At 33.6% G+C, this 19,784-nt stretch overlaps 1 protein-coding gene across 1 annotated transcript in view; it reads right to left on the reverse strand.

Moving 5' to 3' along the window:
- The window catches only part of AGPS (alkylglycerone phosphate synthase), a 152,266-nt gene that overhangs the window by 26,518 nt on the left and 105,964 nt on the right, over window positions 1–19,784 (reverse strand). The window contains exons 15-18 of the mRNA XM_082689398.1: window positions 13,974–14,043; window positions 12,564–12,625; window positions 7,487–7,576; window positions 2,093–2,192 (exon numbers count right to left, since the gene is read on the reverse strand). Of these exons, the coding sequence (XP_082545524.1) occupies window positions 2,093–2,192; window positions 7,487–7,576; window positions 12,564–12,625; window positions 13,974–14,043 (322 nt within the window). The remainder of the gene's footprint in view (window positions 1–2,092; window positions 2,193–7,486; window positions 7,577–12,563; window positions 12,626–13,973; window positions 14,044–19,784) is intronic.

The following is a 19,784-nucleotide window of genomic DNA, read 5'->3' on the forward strand; positions in this document are numbered from 1 at the left end:
ATATTAAACAATTAAATAGAAACAATTAAAATATGCAGCCTAGCTTTTTCCCCCCCCCTGGGTTTTTTTTTTCCCCCCCCAGTGAATGGTCACAATGTCTACAATAGTCACTTCAAGATTCTAGAAAACAAGAAGAAAAATGATCAATTCAGGAGCACCTCATTGTTAATAATAATAAAAAGTTTTGTGAAGACATTCAAGTCCTACTCTGAAGTAAACATCTCACTATACCAACAAATGTTACTAACCCACATTTATTTTAACTGCTTATTTTAACATTTAACTGCTTATTTTATGTCTACAAAAGTAAGCAATCTACCTGCAGCAACTCACTTATTTTCCACTACAGCCTTATGGGATAATTACAACTATCCATATTTCACAGACAAAGGAAATGAGGCTTAGATGGTTAAACTGCTCACCAAATATCATAAGGTGGGCATCAGACTCAAAATCACTTGCAAAGCTACCAGAGATCAACCAGAAAAGCCCTTATGAAGAACATTACTTTTTTTTTTTAATTTTATTTTTTCAGCGTTCCAAGATTCATTGTTTATGCATCACACCCAGAACATTTCATAGGTCAATTCCTGGGACAAATTATGGTCAGACCTATTTAAGTGCAAAAAAACCCCCTTATTTTCTCCTCCTAACATGTTTGACCCTGATTAATCTCCTTATAGAGCATTAAGGTTAGAAAAATAAACACTTAAAGGAAAATAGAGAATGACTGAAGTGCAGAGTGGAAAAAAGGAACAGAAGTAGAATTACATTCAATTCATGAGTATATACCAGCCATGAGATGAAATAGCTACAGTGCCTAGAACTCAGAATTACTCAGGTGTGTATAACTATCAGGAATTAGGCCAGGGTAGAAGAGGGCCCAGGCAGGACAGATGGACCATATCTCATTGCAAAGCAACTTATATAAACCCTCATCACTGAGGATTTAGGGTTTCTCAAATTAATCCAAAAAAATGCTAGCATTATACCTTCTAACAAATTATTTTAAATAACTATTTAAAATTTAATAAATTATTACATTAATTAAACAAATAATTTTAAATAAGGCAATAACTATTTGAAATTAGTAGAGCTTAGAGAATTGCAGTTTGGATCAGGAAGAAGGAATAATTCCACTCTTGCAGTACAGTAGTACAGGGACAGGGCCTTTGAGTAGTCAGAAGGTAACCAAAACATTGAAAGGCTAAACTGATGGAAAAGTATTTGAACTTTTGGGGGTGATAAATACGTTCATTATTTTGATTGACGTGATATTTTCACAGGTGTAAACATATGCAAAGCTCATCAAAATGTACATTCCAAATACATGCAGTTTTCTGTATTTCAATTATACTTCAAAAAAGCTGTTAAAAAAAAAAGGCATAGGAGGCAGCCAAACAAACCCTGCTACTGTTTGAGTCTAAAAGTCTGGCACTGAAAATCACTGCATGGTGCTACCTTTGGCAGGCATGCAATAACACTAAGACACTAGGTTTTAAACACTACTTTAAACGGGAGCACACCTAAGGTTTTAACAAACCTCAATCTCTTCCCAGTTCCTCCGTAGTCTAGTCTATCTCAACTCTAGGCATACTTGTAATGACAATTGGAATCTTAAGACCACTGAAGGCATGTTAACAGAAACTAGCAGTAAATGAACCTCAGTGGCCTATGTATAGCTATAACAAACCGAAAATTTTAAAACTAGAATGAGGATATTACAGCAACAAAAAGCAAGAACATCAGGGCTGCTGACTTCAAGTGCAGCCGCCATAAGCAAATGGATGAATTGCCAAAGTGATATCAAGGATTCCTAGTTAAGTTAATCGGGTTTCATATCCTGTAAGTAACAACCAAAGAATCACAGGCTACAGAATATTAATTCTAACATCTCTAGAGAATATTACTTTTAAACTCACAATTCAGTATACAACTCAGTACACCAAATACACTTCTCATTTCTATGAACTACCAACCAGGTAAGCCATTGAGTGATTAAAGAGAGTCAAACTAAAATTCACAAATTGATAGGAAAGTTTATTTAAATTAATAAAAGAATATAAAAGTATACTCATGTATGCAAAATTACCTCTGTTTGTTCAAACACAGTCAGTGGGTCACTTATTCCCCTGTAGTTAAAGGCAAAGTAGAAATAGATACATGCACCTGCATCGTAAGTCTGCGTCACCCTAAAAAACAAAGAGACAATTCCCACAAGATGTTAAGTGAAATCAGATTTAACATTTAGAAATGTAAAGGTAAAATCATTTAATCTGCTTAAGCCATAATCTCATTCTCTACCCAGACTCTTAACTCCATGGAAGGAATGGAGATTGAGTGGATGAAGGAAACACAGGAACTAACTGTGCTATTTTTAACAACTTTTTTTTTAGTAAATCTGGATTATTACCCAAAGAATTTAAAAAATTAAAAACAATGTACATTTCTCCAATGGATCTGAAATAAACAAAAACCCTACCTCCTCAGAAGAGACTGGTTTGGTTTGGTTTTGTTACAAAGTATAGGGAAGTTAATGAAGTCCCCAAACAGACTAGATGGGACTTGGTGATCCATCATAAGCCTTCTAAACTTGCTCAAAGTCAACAAAATAGGCATGAGAACATAAACCTTGGAAATAAGAGAAATGTTCAAATACCAAAAATGATCAGGCTGGGTAAAATACAGCATCTTCACTAACTTCATATTAATAATTATTAAGAACTTTGGAAACAAATTGAATGATCAGATCAAATGCAGTGACAAGGCTTTAAAATACTGTCTCTGAAGGTTTTACACTCTAGGCCCCATATGTGTGCATGTTATATGTGTGTTTACAAATGATACCAAGCACATTAGATTATTAAATCATATATATGACATATATCTGGGCTTTCAAAATGCAATTAGGTGAAGCATTTAGAAGAGGCCTAAGATAATCATAGTCAGATCTGTGAGTGCAATTTACAGAGGTTCCTACAAAGAATTTAATTTAACAGAAGGAGCATACAGAGGAAATACTCTTTTTACTACAACAATACAAACAGAATCTAATCTAAAATTTTAATGGCCTTTTAGGCCAAATGTTAGGTGCCTCAGAACAGAAGAAATGAACTGTTTAACAATGCTACTGTCAATTTGCCAGCTGTGTGTTTCTTCTAGTGTTAATTCACACTCATAAAAAAGATCCCTTGAATGTTTACATTTTAAGTATCAGATTTACAAAGTTTAAGAAAAACTGGAGAACAGTTTTAACAATGAGGGCACTATCATTTAGGAATAATCAAATTTAAATACATTGAAAGGATACCTGGATGAAATGAGTTGATAGCAATTAATAAAATATGTATCACTCATATTTGAATCAATATCAATAAGTAGAAAATACAACTAAATGCTAACAGAGCATTGCTACCTTCCAACAAATCTAGGATCTATACCACAGAGTTCAGTTTCAATAGATAAACAGGCTTCTAAAAGTCATATAACAAAGTTTCACTGATCAGTAACTCAAAGACAAAGTAAAAATAATAAACCTCAATTTGGATCTACTTCAGAAACTGACTCAGGTAGGTCTATACCTTTTAATAGAACAATTCTATTATTTAAGACACTTAAATGCCAAGAGCTTCCAAAATTATCTGGACAAGTGATAGCATGCCTGCCAAGGTCATTATATTATTCTTTAATTTCTAATAAATTTTTGGAGTTCTTATGTTAGACTCACTGGCCAGGAATTCCTTCCCTTATGTTAGACTCACTGGCCAGGAATTCCTTCCCATAATTTAGAATTAGAATTTCTATTCCAGTATAAAGTACATTTTTTTTTTAAAGATTTTATTTATTTATTTGACAAGCAGAAATTACAAGTAAGCTGAGAGGCAGGCAGAGAGAGAGGAGGAGGAAGCAGGTTCCCTGCTGAGCAGAGAGCCCAATGCGGGGCTTGATCCCAGGACCCTGGGATCATGACCTGAGCCTAAGGCAGAGGCTTTAACCCACTGAGCCACCCAGGCACCCCTAAAGTACATTTTAATAGACAGAAATGAAATAAATGAGCCCAATAAATATACCCTACAGCTAATTATTTTCCTTGGGACCTTTGATTTCAATGAGAGCTATAATTATTTCAAGTTAATTTTAGAATAAATTTTTAAAAATAGTTTAAAAAATGTATCTCACACATTCAACATTTACATTCAACACCACAATAACCTCCTTGGCCCACACTATTAAGCAGCTCAAATCAAACTAAACTAAAATCAAACTCTGGTTAAACATTAATTTTATCAAGTATGAGATACAAGAACTATATATAAAATTCCTTACCAAAACTATTCAAATAATTAGACTGCACATTCTAAATTTTGGTTTTATAAAATGATCACAGAAGCTGAGCATTTAAGCTTTTTTTTTTTTTTAAAGATTTTATTTATTTATTTGACAGAGAGAAATTACAAGTACACTCAGAGGCAGGCAGAGAGAGAGAGAGAAGGAAGCAGACTCCCTGCTGAGCAGAGAGCCCGATGCGGGACTCGATCCCAGGATCCTGAGATCATGACCTGAGCCGAAGGCAGCGGCTTAACCCACTGAGCCACCCAGGCGCCCCAGCATTTAAGCTTTTATCAGAAAATCATTCTTAAAAAAACAGCTGCTTAATAAATGACATATGTCAAATTTAGTCTATCTACCTACAATACATAATAAAGAGCCTTAGTTAAAGCCCTTATGAGTTCCTTTTGAAGATCCAAGACTTGTGCTATCCTGAGGGCAGAATATTTTACTTCCCAATAACTTTCAGTAAGTGGTTTGTCACAGTGATATTCTCATAATGGAAGGGGAGAAGCCTGGACAGAGAAATAGAAAGGTGGGGCAGAAGAAGAAAGAGGGGACAAAATCTATTAAGTCGCTACTTGGTAAAACAAAGGAATAAAAAAATTCTCAACTACAAAAATATAGATTCCATTATTTAAAGTATTTCAAATTTTACTGGTAACAAATGACTTTTGAATTATTAGGCCTGATTTGCTTTCAGTATTACAGTAGGAGGCATGACAGACCAGACCACCAAAAGAATTAAGCATCAATTTGGGTTTATAATATAAACGAACAGAAAATTTTTTCTTAGACTTTAAGATAAAAAACTTACTTTAAAGTAAGTTTAAAGGACATCTCCAAATTAAAAAAAGAGAGAAAGAAAGAAAGAGAGAGAGAGAGAGAGGAAGAAAGAGAGAGATAGAGAAGGAGAAAGAAAGGTGTATATCGTTACACCTTTATTTGGAGAAGTTCTCTCCAAAAATCAGTCACTAGGCCACCAGCAGGTTTATCAAGTTATAAGTTCTTTATTGTACAAAGCAAGGCCCCGATTTTCCCTTCCTTTAGATATCAAATGACCAGTCACTAATCCACATTTTGAGCTTTTATGTTTTTAGATTCATCCCCAAATACACTTGTTCTAAAACATGTTAATACGTAAATTAATACATAGGTTCAGTACTTCCTGAAATGTCATCAAACCCTGATATTCTCCCTCCCACACAGAAGCCAAAAACACATTTTCAAGTAGATCTTTCAAGCTGACATGAACATTTAATGTCTAAGAAAGAGGCTTTCCTCAGATCTCATGTTAGAATTTTGCTTTCTTACCCCAGCAAAAGCATAAAAATTTAGTAAATTCTGAAAGATATGTGTCCCAAAGGGGGCAATAAGTAGAACTAAGAAATATAATCTGGTAGTAGGGAAGTATGAGATGAGGATATAAAAGACAGAAAAAAGAAAAAAATCAAAAGAAATAGCAGTCTGAAAAGCATAGAAATATTTGTAGTCTTACAAATGAAATATATGCAAATTATCATGCTACATTAAAATATTAAAGAGGACTTAACAACTGGATGCCTTCATGAGGATTTGTCATTGGCAAAGAAAAACAGTACCTAAATTTTCCTCACTAGCACTAATATAGGTTGTCTACCTCAAGTTTCATGTAATGACCTCACAACAATTCAATGGTATTCATAAAGCCCTTCACATGCCCTCTCTCACATTTCAGACTCACAAACTCATCAAGTAGATGGTATTACACTGCCTTACTAATGATAAACTCTGAGCTCAGAGATTAAATTACTAATAAACAGCAAAACAGCGCCTTCACCTGTCATATACATGTAGTGTTACAAAACAAAGAAATTTAAAAGTAAACAGGAAGTTGCCATGGCCACACAGCTGGCCAGCAGGGTCTGGTTCTCGATCTGGATTAGGCCCAGATCTGCCTTCCCAGGCTAAGATTAAGTGATTCTGAACAAATCAGAACAAGCATCACAAATAGAAATATACGGAAATGGTATTTTGGTCAAGCATATTTGTTGTTTAGAGTCCCGCATCAGGTACACTTAACAATAAGGATATTACATTATTTCCCAAATTACCTTAACTTCTAATTTTGCTTCTATTGTAATTTTTGGGTTTATTTCAATAATAAATATTGAGTTACATTCCTGAAAACCACACACACACACACACACACACACAGGAGAGGAAGTTATGTAACATAGAATGTTTAAAAAATTTTAAAGTGCTAGATAACTACTGTATCATTTACTTCAAGGATCCCCTTCACATAATCTCCCCTAATTTCCCTTTATTCTCCATTCCAATTAATTCTATAACTTTATAGATAAGTCAAGCTTGATTCAGTCTTCATACATTTAATCTTCTGGTGTTTTACACAGGTCTTTTAATAAGAAAAGATTGACTACAAAGTGCCCCATTTCAAGAAAAACCTCCTTTTGGACTGCTGCTATCTAACAAAGAGGTCAAGACTTTCAGTTAACTGCCCACTGTGGAAGATATCAGCCACATGGAGTGTTTTAAATTTAAATTATTTGAAATTAAATAAAACTTAAAATTCAGTTCCACAGTCACATGTCAACAGCTCCACAGCCACATATGGCTTGTGGCTACCGAAATAGACAGGGGAGACAAAGAACATTTCCATTGCCATCGAAAACAACGACTTAATCTTTATTTGGATATTTTGCTCCACTCATTCCTTTATTCTATGCCCATTCATTTAATCAATAACAAAGTGGTTAAAAGCACCTTTTGTCTATTGAAGAAAAAGTTATGTTGAGTGTGTATTAAATTATACTTTCTTGAATATATGTGTGATTTACAGCTTCAGTGAACGAAGCGGGAGTCCTTTACTTATTCCAAGAGCTCCAAGGTTTGGCTCTGCACTAGCATGCTGTTCCAGTAGGGTAGAAGGCTCACTTATGGAAAGGTATCCTACTCCTAAAGCCCTAAGGACTGCATTAAAATCCTAGTGGCCCAGTCCTAAGAAGGTGGCAAAAGGGAAGTTTAGGAAAACTTGCTAAATGGAATAGACTGAAGATATTCCTTAGTTGGCAAATCACATTTCTCCACCAATTAGAAAATGTGGTTTGTTTTTCTTTTCAGAGTAAGTAGTATAACAACAACAACAACAACTCACCTGCAGGTAGAAAGAGGAGCAAACTGAACACCCTTCTCTTTGCATTCCCTTGTTATTCGCTCTTTTACATTTCTGCAGAGATCCACAACCCTAGAAAACATCATTGAACACAATATGAAATTTTCAAAAAATTTTCAAAAATGTGAATAGATGTTAGTTTACCTGGCATCCTTCAACTTATAACTTCAAAGGAGCAAAGTTCTTTCTTTTTTTGCCATAAGAAAGACAGAAGTCAGAAAAGCATACTCAAGCCTCCCGAAGGCGGTTTCTTATATTTAGGCAAGCCCAATTTCAAAAAAAATTTAATTACAAGATTTGAAAAGCTTTAAAAAAGCCATAATGAACACGTTAATGAAAACTCAATTCTGGGTTTATAGGAATACCAACCTGTGTCCATGTCTAAAACATTTCCCTTAATATAAAAATAGTAGTAATTGATGTTATACCAAATGTCCAATAGCCTACTGTTAAGCACCGAGCTAAAATACAGCTCAACAAAGACTTACTGGACATGAACTATGTGTAAAGCTATGCTAGACTGATATTAAAAGTCAATGAAAACAGACAGGTAAGAAATAGTTCTTTTTGTTTTTTTAATAAAAGATTTTATTTATTTATTTGACAGAGAGAGACCACAAGTAGGCAGAGAGGCAGGCAGAGAGAGAGGAGGAAGCAGGCTCCCCGCTGAGCAGAGAGCCCGATGTGGGGCTCGATCCCAGGACCCTGAGATCATGACCTGAGCCGAAGGCAGAGGCTTTAACCCACTGAGCCACCCAGGCGCCCCAAAAAATAGTTCTTAAAGGGAAGAGGGGATTGATAATATTCAAAATGTCAATCCTTTTTTCTAAATTTTAAATAAACTTTTTATTAAAATAAACTTTTAATTTGAAATAGTTTTAGATACAGAAAAATCACAAAAACAGTACAAAGAGTTCCTCTTTTCCGAGTATCCTCTAACATTAACATATTATATTAACCATGACAGATTTGTCAAAACTAAGAAACTGACCTAAGGACATCACTATTAACTAAAATACACACTATATTCATATTTCATCAAATTATAAAATTCATTTTGACCACAAAATACTGTTGTTTTAAAATATGAAGGTATTCGATTTCTTTTGTTATTTAGTGTTTTTTTTTTTTTTAATAAAGAGAAGCTTAGGCTTGATTTACTTATTTATTTATTTTTAAAGATTTTAGTTATTATTTGATAGAGAGAGATAGCGAGAGAGGGAATACAAGCAGGGGGAATGAGAGAGGGAGAAGGCAGCTTCCCACAGAGGGGGGAACTGGGCTGAATCCCAGGACCCTGGCAAGGATCATGACCTAAGCCAAAGCCAGAAGCTTAACAACTCAGTCACCCAGGCGCCCCTTGTTGTTTAGTTTTTGATATAATTTTTAAGGTCCTATTTGGGAGTGGAGGAGATATAATGGTGATGTATCCATATTTGGGGAACAAGCTCAGGAAAAAGTTCTGAAATAGAAAATGGATGTCAATCAGAGCTTCCAGGATGGAGATCCAGAGACAAAAGATTTGACAGATAAAAGATTAATCTATTTTTTTTAATATGAGCTATAACATTTTGTTATTACTACATATTCCATTTGTTTTGGAAAATAAAGCTCCTAAGGGACATATAAGCCACCTTATTCTCCAATAAACACTCTGGCTACACACTGACACTGACTGTATTTTAGATCTTGGTCTTTTTAGAATCAGGAGAACAGAAAAGATAACAAAGAAACTCAAAAGGCTGGGCCATCTCTAGTCTAAAGACTGATTTGACTGTGTGAGAACCAATCTGATTTAAAAAACTAATATTTACATGGATTATGCTTTCTTAAATACATTAAAGTTACTTATACTTCCAATAAGAACAAAGAATATACATTAAAATATAAATATGGGATTTTAGTATTTTATTAGCTACTGTAGTAGCATGTCAAATTTTTTTTAATATGGTATTTGCAAGCTTTATAAATTCTGATTGATTTTATGAGAGTTCCAGGCAAACATGATTTATTAAGTTTATCTATGCCTCAATTATGGAATGATAGGATGTATGTTTTTAAAATACTTCTTGTAAAAGCGTTTGGATTATTGGAATTTATTGTGTCATTATTTTGAAATTCCAACTTATAAAACAAATACCTGAAATATAAATTAAAGCTACTAAACTTTAAGAGCTACAGGGGTTAATAAAGATGATAAATTTATAAACAAGTTCTTTATCATGACTCTAGAAGACAGAATTTTTTACATAACATTAATTTGTTACATAACAATAATAATAATAACCTACAGTAGTAATAAGAGTAGATGGAACCAAGAACTTAACTAAATGGTTAAAATCCTTAATGGGATACTTTCTAGAAATGATTTATACAGAGGGGGTTCCAAAAGCATTCTCTCATATAACTTGTACAAAGTTCAGTCCATTTGGACTGATCATCCTATGGGAAAGAAAATAACTGTGTATACTTTTAAATTCTTACCTGACCTATTAGCAAATTTAACCCTGTTGATTACTTCCTATTTGAAAAAAAAAAAATTTCCTTGGGCTTCTCTCACATCACTGGTTTTCCTCCAAATCCTCTAGATATTATTTTCTTTTGCTAGCTCTTATTTGTATGCTCATCCCTTAAATGCTGGGATTCCCTGGAATTCATTCTCAGGCCCTCTTTTTTTTTCCATTCACCTATACTACCTATAAGGGTTTGTATTTACTCTCTTGGTTTTAATCCCAAATTTCATGCCAGTGAGTCTCCAAAATCTTTAAATCTCCAATTCAGACCTTTTAGACAGCTATTTTTATAGGCTGTATTCTTTTTTTTTTTTTAAGATTTTATTTATTTATTTGACAGGCAGAGATTAGAAATAGGCAGAGAGGCAGGCAGAGAGACAGAGGAGGAAGCAGGCTCCCCACTGAGCAGAGAGCCTGACATGGGGCTCGATCCCAGGACCCTGAGCTGAAGGCAGAGGCTTTAACCCACTGAGCCACCCAGGCGCCCCTAGGCTGTATTCTTACACCATTCCAGAGTTCACTCATAGGACTCAGCAGAATATTCATTGAGCACTTAACAGGTATAGCCAAGGCTACAGAGAAATACCAAAAATCCCGTGAGAGACTTATGCATGAAAAGGCCTAGCAATCTACTAATGTGTGAAAGTTGAAGACTGATCCCATGGGTTTCTGCTAAACATGGTCTCTACCTAGCTAAATGTTTGAAAGAAAAAGCAAGTTGCTGAATGGGTAACAAGTAATTTTATGTCAGGAATGTAGCTGCTTTCCATTAATTTTATTTAAGAAAACTTCAGCTGATGATATTGTTTTAAATGAAAACAAAACAAATATATAACCCTGTATAAAAAATACTGTCAGTGAGTAAAATAAATATATAAAAAATACACAAGAAAAGGATTTAAATAGTGAAAAGATAGAAGTGATTAGCTTCCATAGTTCCAAGAATAGAAAGACAAATGGCAATCATCAACTAATAGTAACGGATGAGGAAATTGATAATGCTGAAGAAGTTAACACTACACTAACCTACCGTTCCCAGCAAGTAAATATATAAAAGACTAAAATGGTCTTTGAGACAACTATGAATAGCTACCAAATGATATTTGCTGTTCAAAAGTTCAGATGTCAGAAAGTTGATTTTTTTTTATTTATAAGATTTATCCCCTTGTTAAAATATCACATCAAAAACTAAGTAACAGATTGGTACTATACACTTGATCACTGTTTTATAATGCATGGACTATGAACATCCATGCACCAAAAGTTAGAACCCAGAGTAGATAAAAAATGAATGCAGGAAAGTAAAAAGTTTTCTGGGGGAGGGGAGTAAAGAGGTTAGAGTAGAAAAAAAATGTTAAGATATGTAATATCTACAGGTGGATTCATGGGGATGGATCCGTTATATCTAATTTACTTTATAATAGCTTTAAAATAATTTGTATATTTTATAAAGAAAAAGTAAAATGTAAGGCATACTCAGACAAAAATGTACTAACAGTCTTAAGAATTTTTATTACTGAATGAGTTAACTCAAAAGTCCATTTTTAATATCTCACATTTGTTCATCAGTTTTTATTATCAATTCCCTAACCAGTATCTGTATGTACATGTGTATAATGCAAAAAACAGAAATTGTACATAATATCTTAAGCTGAATTTCTTTTAGAAATCACTGAAATACAAGTTAAAATCTTACTTAATAATACCCCTACAAATATCAAAAGCTAAGTCATTTATTACAAGAGAAGTGGTTTTAAAATTTGGGGGGACTTTTCAGAGGATGTTTAAGCTATTAAGCCCTTAAAATTTTACACCAAAGCTAGTGAAACTATACATTGACACTTAAGTGCTCAATAAGATTCTTTAAAACATAGACTCCAATAATATCTTCTTCTTCTATGGGACATGGACAAATCTGCCTCAAACAAACAAAAAGGCTCACAAATCTGACATTCTGAAGAAGATACTGATTTTTTAAAATATTTATTTATTTTAGAGAGAGAACATGAATGGAGGGGAGGGGAGAGAGAGAGGGAGAGAGAGAATTTAAAGTAGACCCTCTGCTGAGTCAAGAGCCCAATGCCGGGGCTCAATCTCATGACCTGAACTGAAAGAGAGAGTCAGATACTCAACTGGCTGGAACCACCCAGGCATCCCAAAGATATTAATCAATTAATTAATTAATTAATTTTTAAAGATTTTATTTATTTATTTATTTATTTTTTTAAAAGATTTTATTTATTTATTTGACAGAGAGAGATCACAAGTAGGCAGAGAGGCAGGCAGAGAGAGAGGGGGAAGCAGGCTCCCTGCTGAGCAGAGAGCCCAATGTGGGGCTCAATCCCAGGACCCTGGGATCATGACCTGAGCCGAAAGCAGAGGCTTTAACCCACTGAGCCACCCAGGCGCACCCCAAAGATATTAATTTAAATAAAAGAGTTCCTTTACAAAAATTTAAAAATTCATATATTCATATACAAAGATACATTATTTCAGCAACTCCTATAGCATATTTGAATAATATTAGACATTTTATTATATTTTACCTGTCCCAAGGAGCAGAAGTCTCGAAAGACTCTCCTAATACATAGTATTCCAAGCCCAAGTCCTGTCAAAACATATATACAAAAATCAAGATATTACAACAGGCACAGAAGAATGAATACTATTGTCATATTGCTAGTATGTCACATAATTTTTAATATTACCTGTTTCTAATGTAACCTCCACTGCTCTTTACTCTCTACTCCATAAAAGCACTAGAAAGTTGCCCTGAGAGTGAGCTATAACCTCTAGGAGGACAGGAACTTTGTCTGTCTTGCTGTCTTCTGTACCCGTGTACCAGGCAATGTGCTTGACACATGGCAGGAATTTAAATATTTCTCCAAGGAATGGAGTCTCTAAGAACTGTCTGTGTACATGCCCAGGAAAACGTATATGCTTCAACTTCACTGCAACCTAAAATTTAGATCTTACCAAGGATTAAATTTCTTTTTTAAGACTTTTTAAAAAAAATTAACTTGACAGAGAGAGAGAGAGCACAAGTAGGCAGAGTGACAGGTAGAGGCAGAGGGGAGGCAGGCTCCCTGCAGAGCAGGGACCCCAATATGGGGCCAGTCCCAGGACCCTGGGATCATGACCTGAGCTGAAGGCAGATAGTTGCTTAACTGACTAGGCCACCCAGGTGCCCAAAGGATTAAGTTATTTTTAAAATGAGAATACAATCCAAGCTTTCTTAGAGAAGTAAAAACAAATTTTATATAAGTTTATGTATTTCCTTCAGAACAATTTCCAAGTGAATATTTAGAAAATTCAGCACTTGGGAAAGTTAAATTCTCAGTAGGACATTTGAGAAATGACTTTTTAAAATAAGACCCTTCAAATTACATAAAAAAAGCAATATTTTCAAAATGTAACCCTAGTAAGAGCAAAAACAACTACAAAACTTGAGTTTATTACAGCCAAAGTAGAAAAACAAAACGAAATAAATGAATAAACTTCTGAAAGAATACTTTCCTATCGGATAGTATAGTAGACTCTTGGTCAACATGACTAATAAAGTTTCTCAAAAATAGAAAATCTGGAATTAGAAAAATTTTAGACAAATTATTTTATTTAGAATTAATTTTATATAGAAATCATCACCAGTGAACCAATAATTACTTGGAACCAAGTTAAATACCAATTTTTAAAGAGTTAAAGAAAGATTATATATCTTTAGAAGAGATTATGAACCAGTCAGAGTAGAATGACCTAAATAATCTTTAAATTCCTCAAAAACATATAAGGAAGATTTCACTGGGCTTCTGAACACTTGTAAGCTAGTCCTCCATTCATGTAAAATGATGTGGTACACCATACTAGATTAAAATTTAAGAAAATAATTTTATTCATTCAAAGAAAGGAAAAGTATGGTCTGCAACATAAACTGACAAGGGAAATAAGAGGTAACTTACTCGAATGTATGCGATGACATAGGTCAGCAAATAACCTCTCTGTCCATTATCTTCTCCAGCTGCCAATCCACTGTAATTAAAGAACAAACTGTGATATATATATCAGATGTATTTATTAAAAATATATAAAATTAACCAAACTAATATGACACCTGAAGATAACTGCTTAACAGATTAACAAATATTACATTGCATCTCATTTTTATTTTAATCTGATTTATCATAAATGTATCAAAGAGCTGTCAAAAGAATGAACTTGGGTAACAAAAAGCTAAAAACACATAATATTTCAGTTTGGTCATTAATTTCAAACTTTTATCTATCAAACTAATAAAACTGACTCATACGAACTCAACTACTTCTACCCATTCTGACAACAGAGAATTAGCCAGGAGAAACAAATTTAAGAAAACTTTAATAAACTTCACAAGCAAAACAAGATACCTAAAATACTCTTATTTTATTCATATATTCTTATCCATATATTCATGTGTCATTACAGTCTTGTTCACATATAAAGATGTACAATGATGGACTACATCTTCCAAATGCCAAGAAGTTTTTTGCATACTCATGCACATTGCATATGAAGTAACAGACACAGTGTTTATTTTATGAAATTTGTAACTTAAATGAGACAAAATATATGTACACAGAAACATTAAAGTTTAGGAAGCAACATACAATTACAAGAAAACAGGTAAGGTTTTATTACTATGAACTATTCATTTCAGTTTGAAAGTAGTTTTATCCACAGAACTGTATTTGGTGATCTAGTTAGAACTAATCCCGTATGACATATAATTCAGTCCAAGTACTCTGCTTTGTAAAAGTCATTCTTATTCTACTACCTTCAGTAAAGAGCTTTCACTTTTGCTTGTTCCCATCATCAGAGAGAAATTAAATTTTAGCTATTCTTAGTCAACTGATGAAAACTTAGCATAAACTCCCAAAGTGCCCATTGGGAAAAAAATCCCTCAATAAAACCAGATAAAAAGAAAAGTGTACTTTCATGTGACTTTCTTGGGTCATAATGGGTGATAAACTTCTCTGTCTCTCTGTAGAATGCCATAATTACACCTCCTTGGTCTCAGGATGCTGAGCCCTTAATCACAGTGTTGCCTAAGACTCAGGTCTTGAACCTCTGTTATTTGAGCCTTCTCTGGAAGAATCAATTTTCTTATTGCTTTGATTAACACCTTAGAGTTAAGTTCTTGCTTCTCCCTAAGTTTTGCTTGGATTTAGCAGTAAGTAAGTAATACTTCATAGATGTACCTTTATGCTATATAAATACTGTAAGGCAATTTTAAACTCAGATGTAAGGGCCAAATCAGATTTCCTGACTTAGAATACAGCTGCCTATAAACAAATCAGTATCACCCAGGGAATTGACAAACACTTGACAGGAGCAGCTCTAGTCTTGGAATACAATGGAATGGAATGGAATACAATGAAATAAAGGGGGGGGGCTGTTTGTATTACTAAATGTTAATGACCAAAGAAGACAAAACTTAAAGTCAATCAGTTGAAAGTGAAAAGTAAGAAGAAATAATATAATTCTGGATTGAATATATATGGATTTGAGGTCAGGGTAGGAGGTCAAATAAAGCTCTAAAACAAGAAGCAAACAAGCCAGAAGTTTGCTGTGGTAAAGTGCGTGCATGGAGGAAAATATCTGAGTCTATACCTCAGGTAGATAAGAAGCAGAGTCAGACACTGAGTTCAAGAAAGAAAAAACACTACTGAGCTAGGAAACAGGAACAATTCATCTCGGGCCTAGCAGCAGAAAGAAAGGACAGTGAAGACTAGCAAAGGTGCAGGAGACCTGCGCTGGAAATCCCTTAGAAGGCACACTCTAAGCACGTATTTGGTGGGAAGTAACAGGTAGAAATATTTAGTAGACCTGTCTCTCTTAAATCAGGATGAGAAAAAGTCCTACTTTGCAATCTCATGTCAAGCCATTTTTCTTTAGATCCTGTTCTAACATCTGGTGGGGTGGAAAGATCTGCTTCACTTTGGGATTCAGTGTGACAACCCACACAGAAACATGCATTTTCTTATCCAAAACAGGAAAAAACCAAAGTCATTCTAATTATTCATAAATCCCAAAGGAGAAGAAAAGTCATTCTGGGCTTGCTTTTCGGAATCACAGGTTTTCTGGCAAATTTAGCTTTCTGTAACTTCGATCTCTCTCTCTCTCTTTCTCTTTCTCTCTCTTTTTGTAACTTTCAGAACTCTATCTTCCAGACAGGATTACTTTAAAATACAATATATAAACAAGAGTAGGGTGTAAAAATTAAATGCTTCTAACTTGCCCTTTTGCAGCCATTTTGGTATTTAACTTGGGTGGGTCCAAGTAGTAATTGGTTCACTGGTGAGGACAGCTATATAGAATTAATTCTAAATAAAATATGTCTAAAATTTTTCTAATTCCAGATTTTCTATTTGTGATAAACTTTAAAAGTATACTAAGGTTCAAACCACTTTATGGCAAAGTAGCAATATCCATCTCTTACTTCCTACTCCTCTCCACAAATCTCAAACATCAATTAACAAGGTTCTTAAATAAATTTAAACCTGTTTCATGAGAAAGGGCTGGGAAGACTAATGAAAGAGGAATGAGAGACAATCTTTTTATATAAAAGAGCCATCTGGTGAACCTAATCACTCTCATGTTGAATTACATTAAACAACTTAAGCACACACTTTAAAAATAACAGTAACACATTACCTTAAGTTCTATGATAAATGTCAATACATCTGTCATGATTGCTGACAGGGAATGTTTATTCTGTTTAACCCTTTCGAGAAGTTAAAGTATATTGCTAGCAAACATAGATAAACCACCAAAGTATGATTATTCAACATTTGCCTATTATGTTCCATTGGCGCATACGTGTTCAAAGGTATGTAACAGTGTTAGGGTAGGGGTATAAGGAAAAAAGGAAAAATGGCTAAGATAACACTTAAAAATATTCTAAACTGTTGGGAGTACTTTATTTAAAATAATCAATTCAAAGCTAATGAGGTAGTAGGAACAGAAGATAAAACAAAAGAACAGAAAATAAAGGATAGATGAATAATGTCCTAATTCAAAATAAAATACATGAACTAAACTAACTAATCAAACTTTAGCAGAAAGAAATTTATGCTGCTTTTTAGTTATGCAGAAGAAATCATTCATTGGGGAGCAAGGGCTGGACAAGTGGCATCTTACGTAAGAAAAATATCCCTGAATCTTTCAGTGATTAGAACGAAGAACTAGTGCCTAGGGAGAAACACAGAGAAAACCAGGACTTCTGCTAGAAAACCATATGAAGATATTTCCAAGTATCAAATCAAATCAAAACCAAAATAGCCCTAAGTCATCTGCCTAATGACAGCCTGAATTGTTAATACAGAAGATTCCTGCATCCAAATGAAGGAAACCAGGATGAAAGCACATTAAGAAATTAATTATAACATAACTAATAAGTACCAAATAATAATAGCCAAAAAAAGAGACCCCAATCAGAGTTTGAGGTTTAATGTTTTGCCCTTGCTTTAAATAGGTATCTCACTTACTATAACCTATTTTAATGGATGATTTTGATATGTTTTGTTTGATATAAACAGATAACTCGAATGAACTCAATAGTTCTGAGGCTTCAGTATCAGTATCTAAAAAGACCTGGATTCATCCTAAGGAAGTTCATTTTTAACTTCTAAGTTGTAAATGACCGGAATTACATGGGAAAAACAAGACAAATTATATGACAGCAGAATTCATGACAGTTGGCGGCTAAAATTAAAACTGACAAAATGGCTCTGATAAATACCTAAAGATTAAAATACACTGTTTAAAGAGGGGCACAGCAGTTAGGAATATATGAAACAGAATAAAAATTGTTAGGGAAAAATATTGTTTCCTTAATTCTTTCAACAAATATTCAATCAAGCATCTAGTATATACTAGGCATCAGCAGTGATATCCAAGAGAAGACAGGACAAGCCCTATAAAAAATTATGTCTTACCTCACATGAAAAGGCATTTTGCCATCATGCTACCCACCCAGTTCAATAGGAAATGTAGCACATTATTAACTACTAATGATTCTGCTGGCTACTCTGAATTGTAATTAAACTTAAAGATACCATAAAGTAAAACTTCTATACATGTGTATCCATGTGTGAGGGTGTGTGTGGGAAGTAGGTTGAGGACCAAGGGATTAAGGTGAAACTAAGCAAATTTACCTTATTTATATAACATGATTCGAATATTATAGTGTACATTTCCCTACAAGTGCTCCTGAACAATTTTGAAATCCCAATTAAATATTTAAATATATAGAGCGCCTGGGTGCTCAGTGGGTTAAGCCTCTGTCTTAGGCTCAGGTCATGATCTCAGCGTCCTGGGATCAAGTCCTGCATTGAGCTCTCTGCTCAGAGTGGAGCCTGTTTCCTCCTCTCTCTCTCTCTCTCTGCCTACTTGTGAACTCTCTCTCTGTCAAATAAATAAACAACATCTTTAAAAAAAATTTTTTTAACATATAAAAATTTTTTTTAAGTTTTAGCCTCTAATATTTAAGAACAGAAATAAAAGATTTACTTGAGATATAAAAGGTTTTCATCTAAACCACCTTAATTTTTTCTAACACCATGGATTTTAGGAAATAAAAGCTAAAAATCAAATTATGTATAAACTCCCAAAACTTAGAAACCAAAAAGTAGGTACATGTACATTTCAAAAATAAATTCAGAGATGAGCCTGTAATCTAAGCCTTTCAGTTACTAACTGAACTTTTATAGCACAATTACTCTTAATTAATTTAGTTAAAAAATCAGTAATTCCCAGAAAAGGTACTGTGAAAGAGGAAAAGTGAAAGATTAATTAATTTCATCTTTTACTAAAGAAATTCTACTTGCCAATTTCAGAATAAGGTAAAAATAAAACCAAGAAACTAATTTGCAATACTCAAAAACAGTACAAAAGTAAACTAAAAATTAAGCCCAAGATTAGATCTTTTTCTAAGAATTCTGCATTTAAACACTAAGTTCAGAACATCCTAAAAATGAAGGGCTAAATATTATATGTGAGAAAAATACATAAAAGTGAGGCATTCTAAAAGACAAGGCTACAAATTAAGTGCCCATTTATTTTCATAATAGCAAAAAAGGTAAATTAAAGTAAATATTTACAAAGAACTCAGATTAAACATAATGTATATTTTAAGCTCTGAAACAAAAAAAGGAAAATGTTATCCAGGAAACTTAGTTTATGTACTTAGAAAGGAAAGGAAAAAAACGTAGTCCTGATAAATGGCATTTTCACTATAGTTCTCATCAATCAATCTCATAATCCATCAAGCAGACAGAAAGAAACCACCCAATCATTATTCAGTTGGTTATAGATGGGAAATGTTTTCTGTTTCTTTATACCAGCACAAAACAGTAAGTGACAAGGGGTGGAGTATAGAAAATTTATCAAATTCTTTTGTTTAAAAAATTACCTTTTAAAAACATACTAATAACATGTTTTATACATATACAATTAACACTAAATAGTAAGAGGATTATGTATTTTTCATATTTTACTCTAGTACAATGAAAGCAAATATTATAAAATCAGCATTAATGGAAAAATATAAAATATTTAATATATCTCAAGTATATTTACTATATCTCCAAGTATCAAATCAAATCAAAACCAAAATAGCCCTAAGTCATCTGCCTAATGACAGCCTGAATTGTTAATACAGAAGATTTTAGAAGTAAACCAACACATTTTAAGTTGACTATCATATATTACCCAAATTTAATACTTTAAAGGAT

This window comes from Mustela nivalis, assembly GCF_964662115.1.
Source record: "Mustela nivalis genome assembly, chromosome: 11".
Classification (NCBI taxonomy): Eukaryota; Metazoa; Chordata; class Mammalia; order Carnivora; family Mustelidae; genus Mustela; species Mustela nivalis.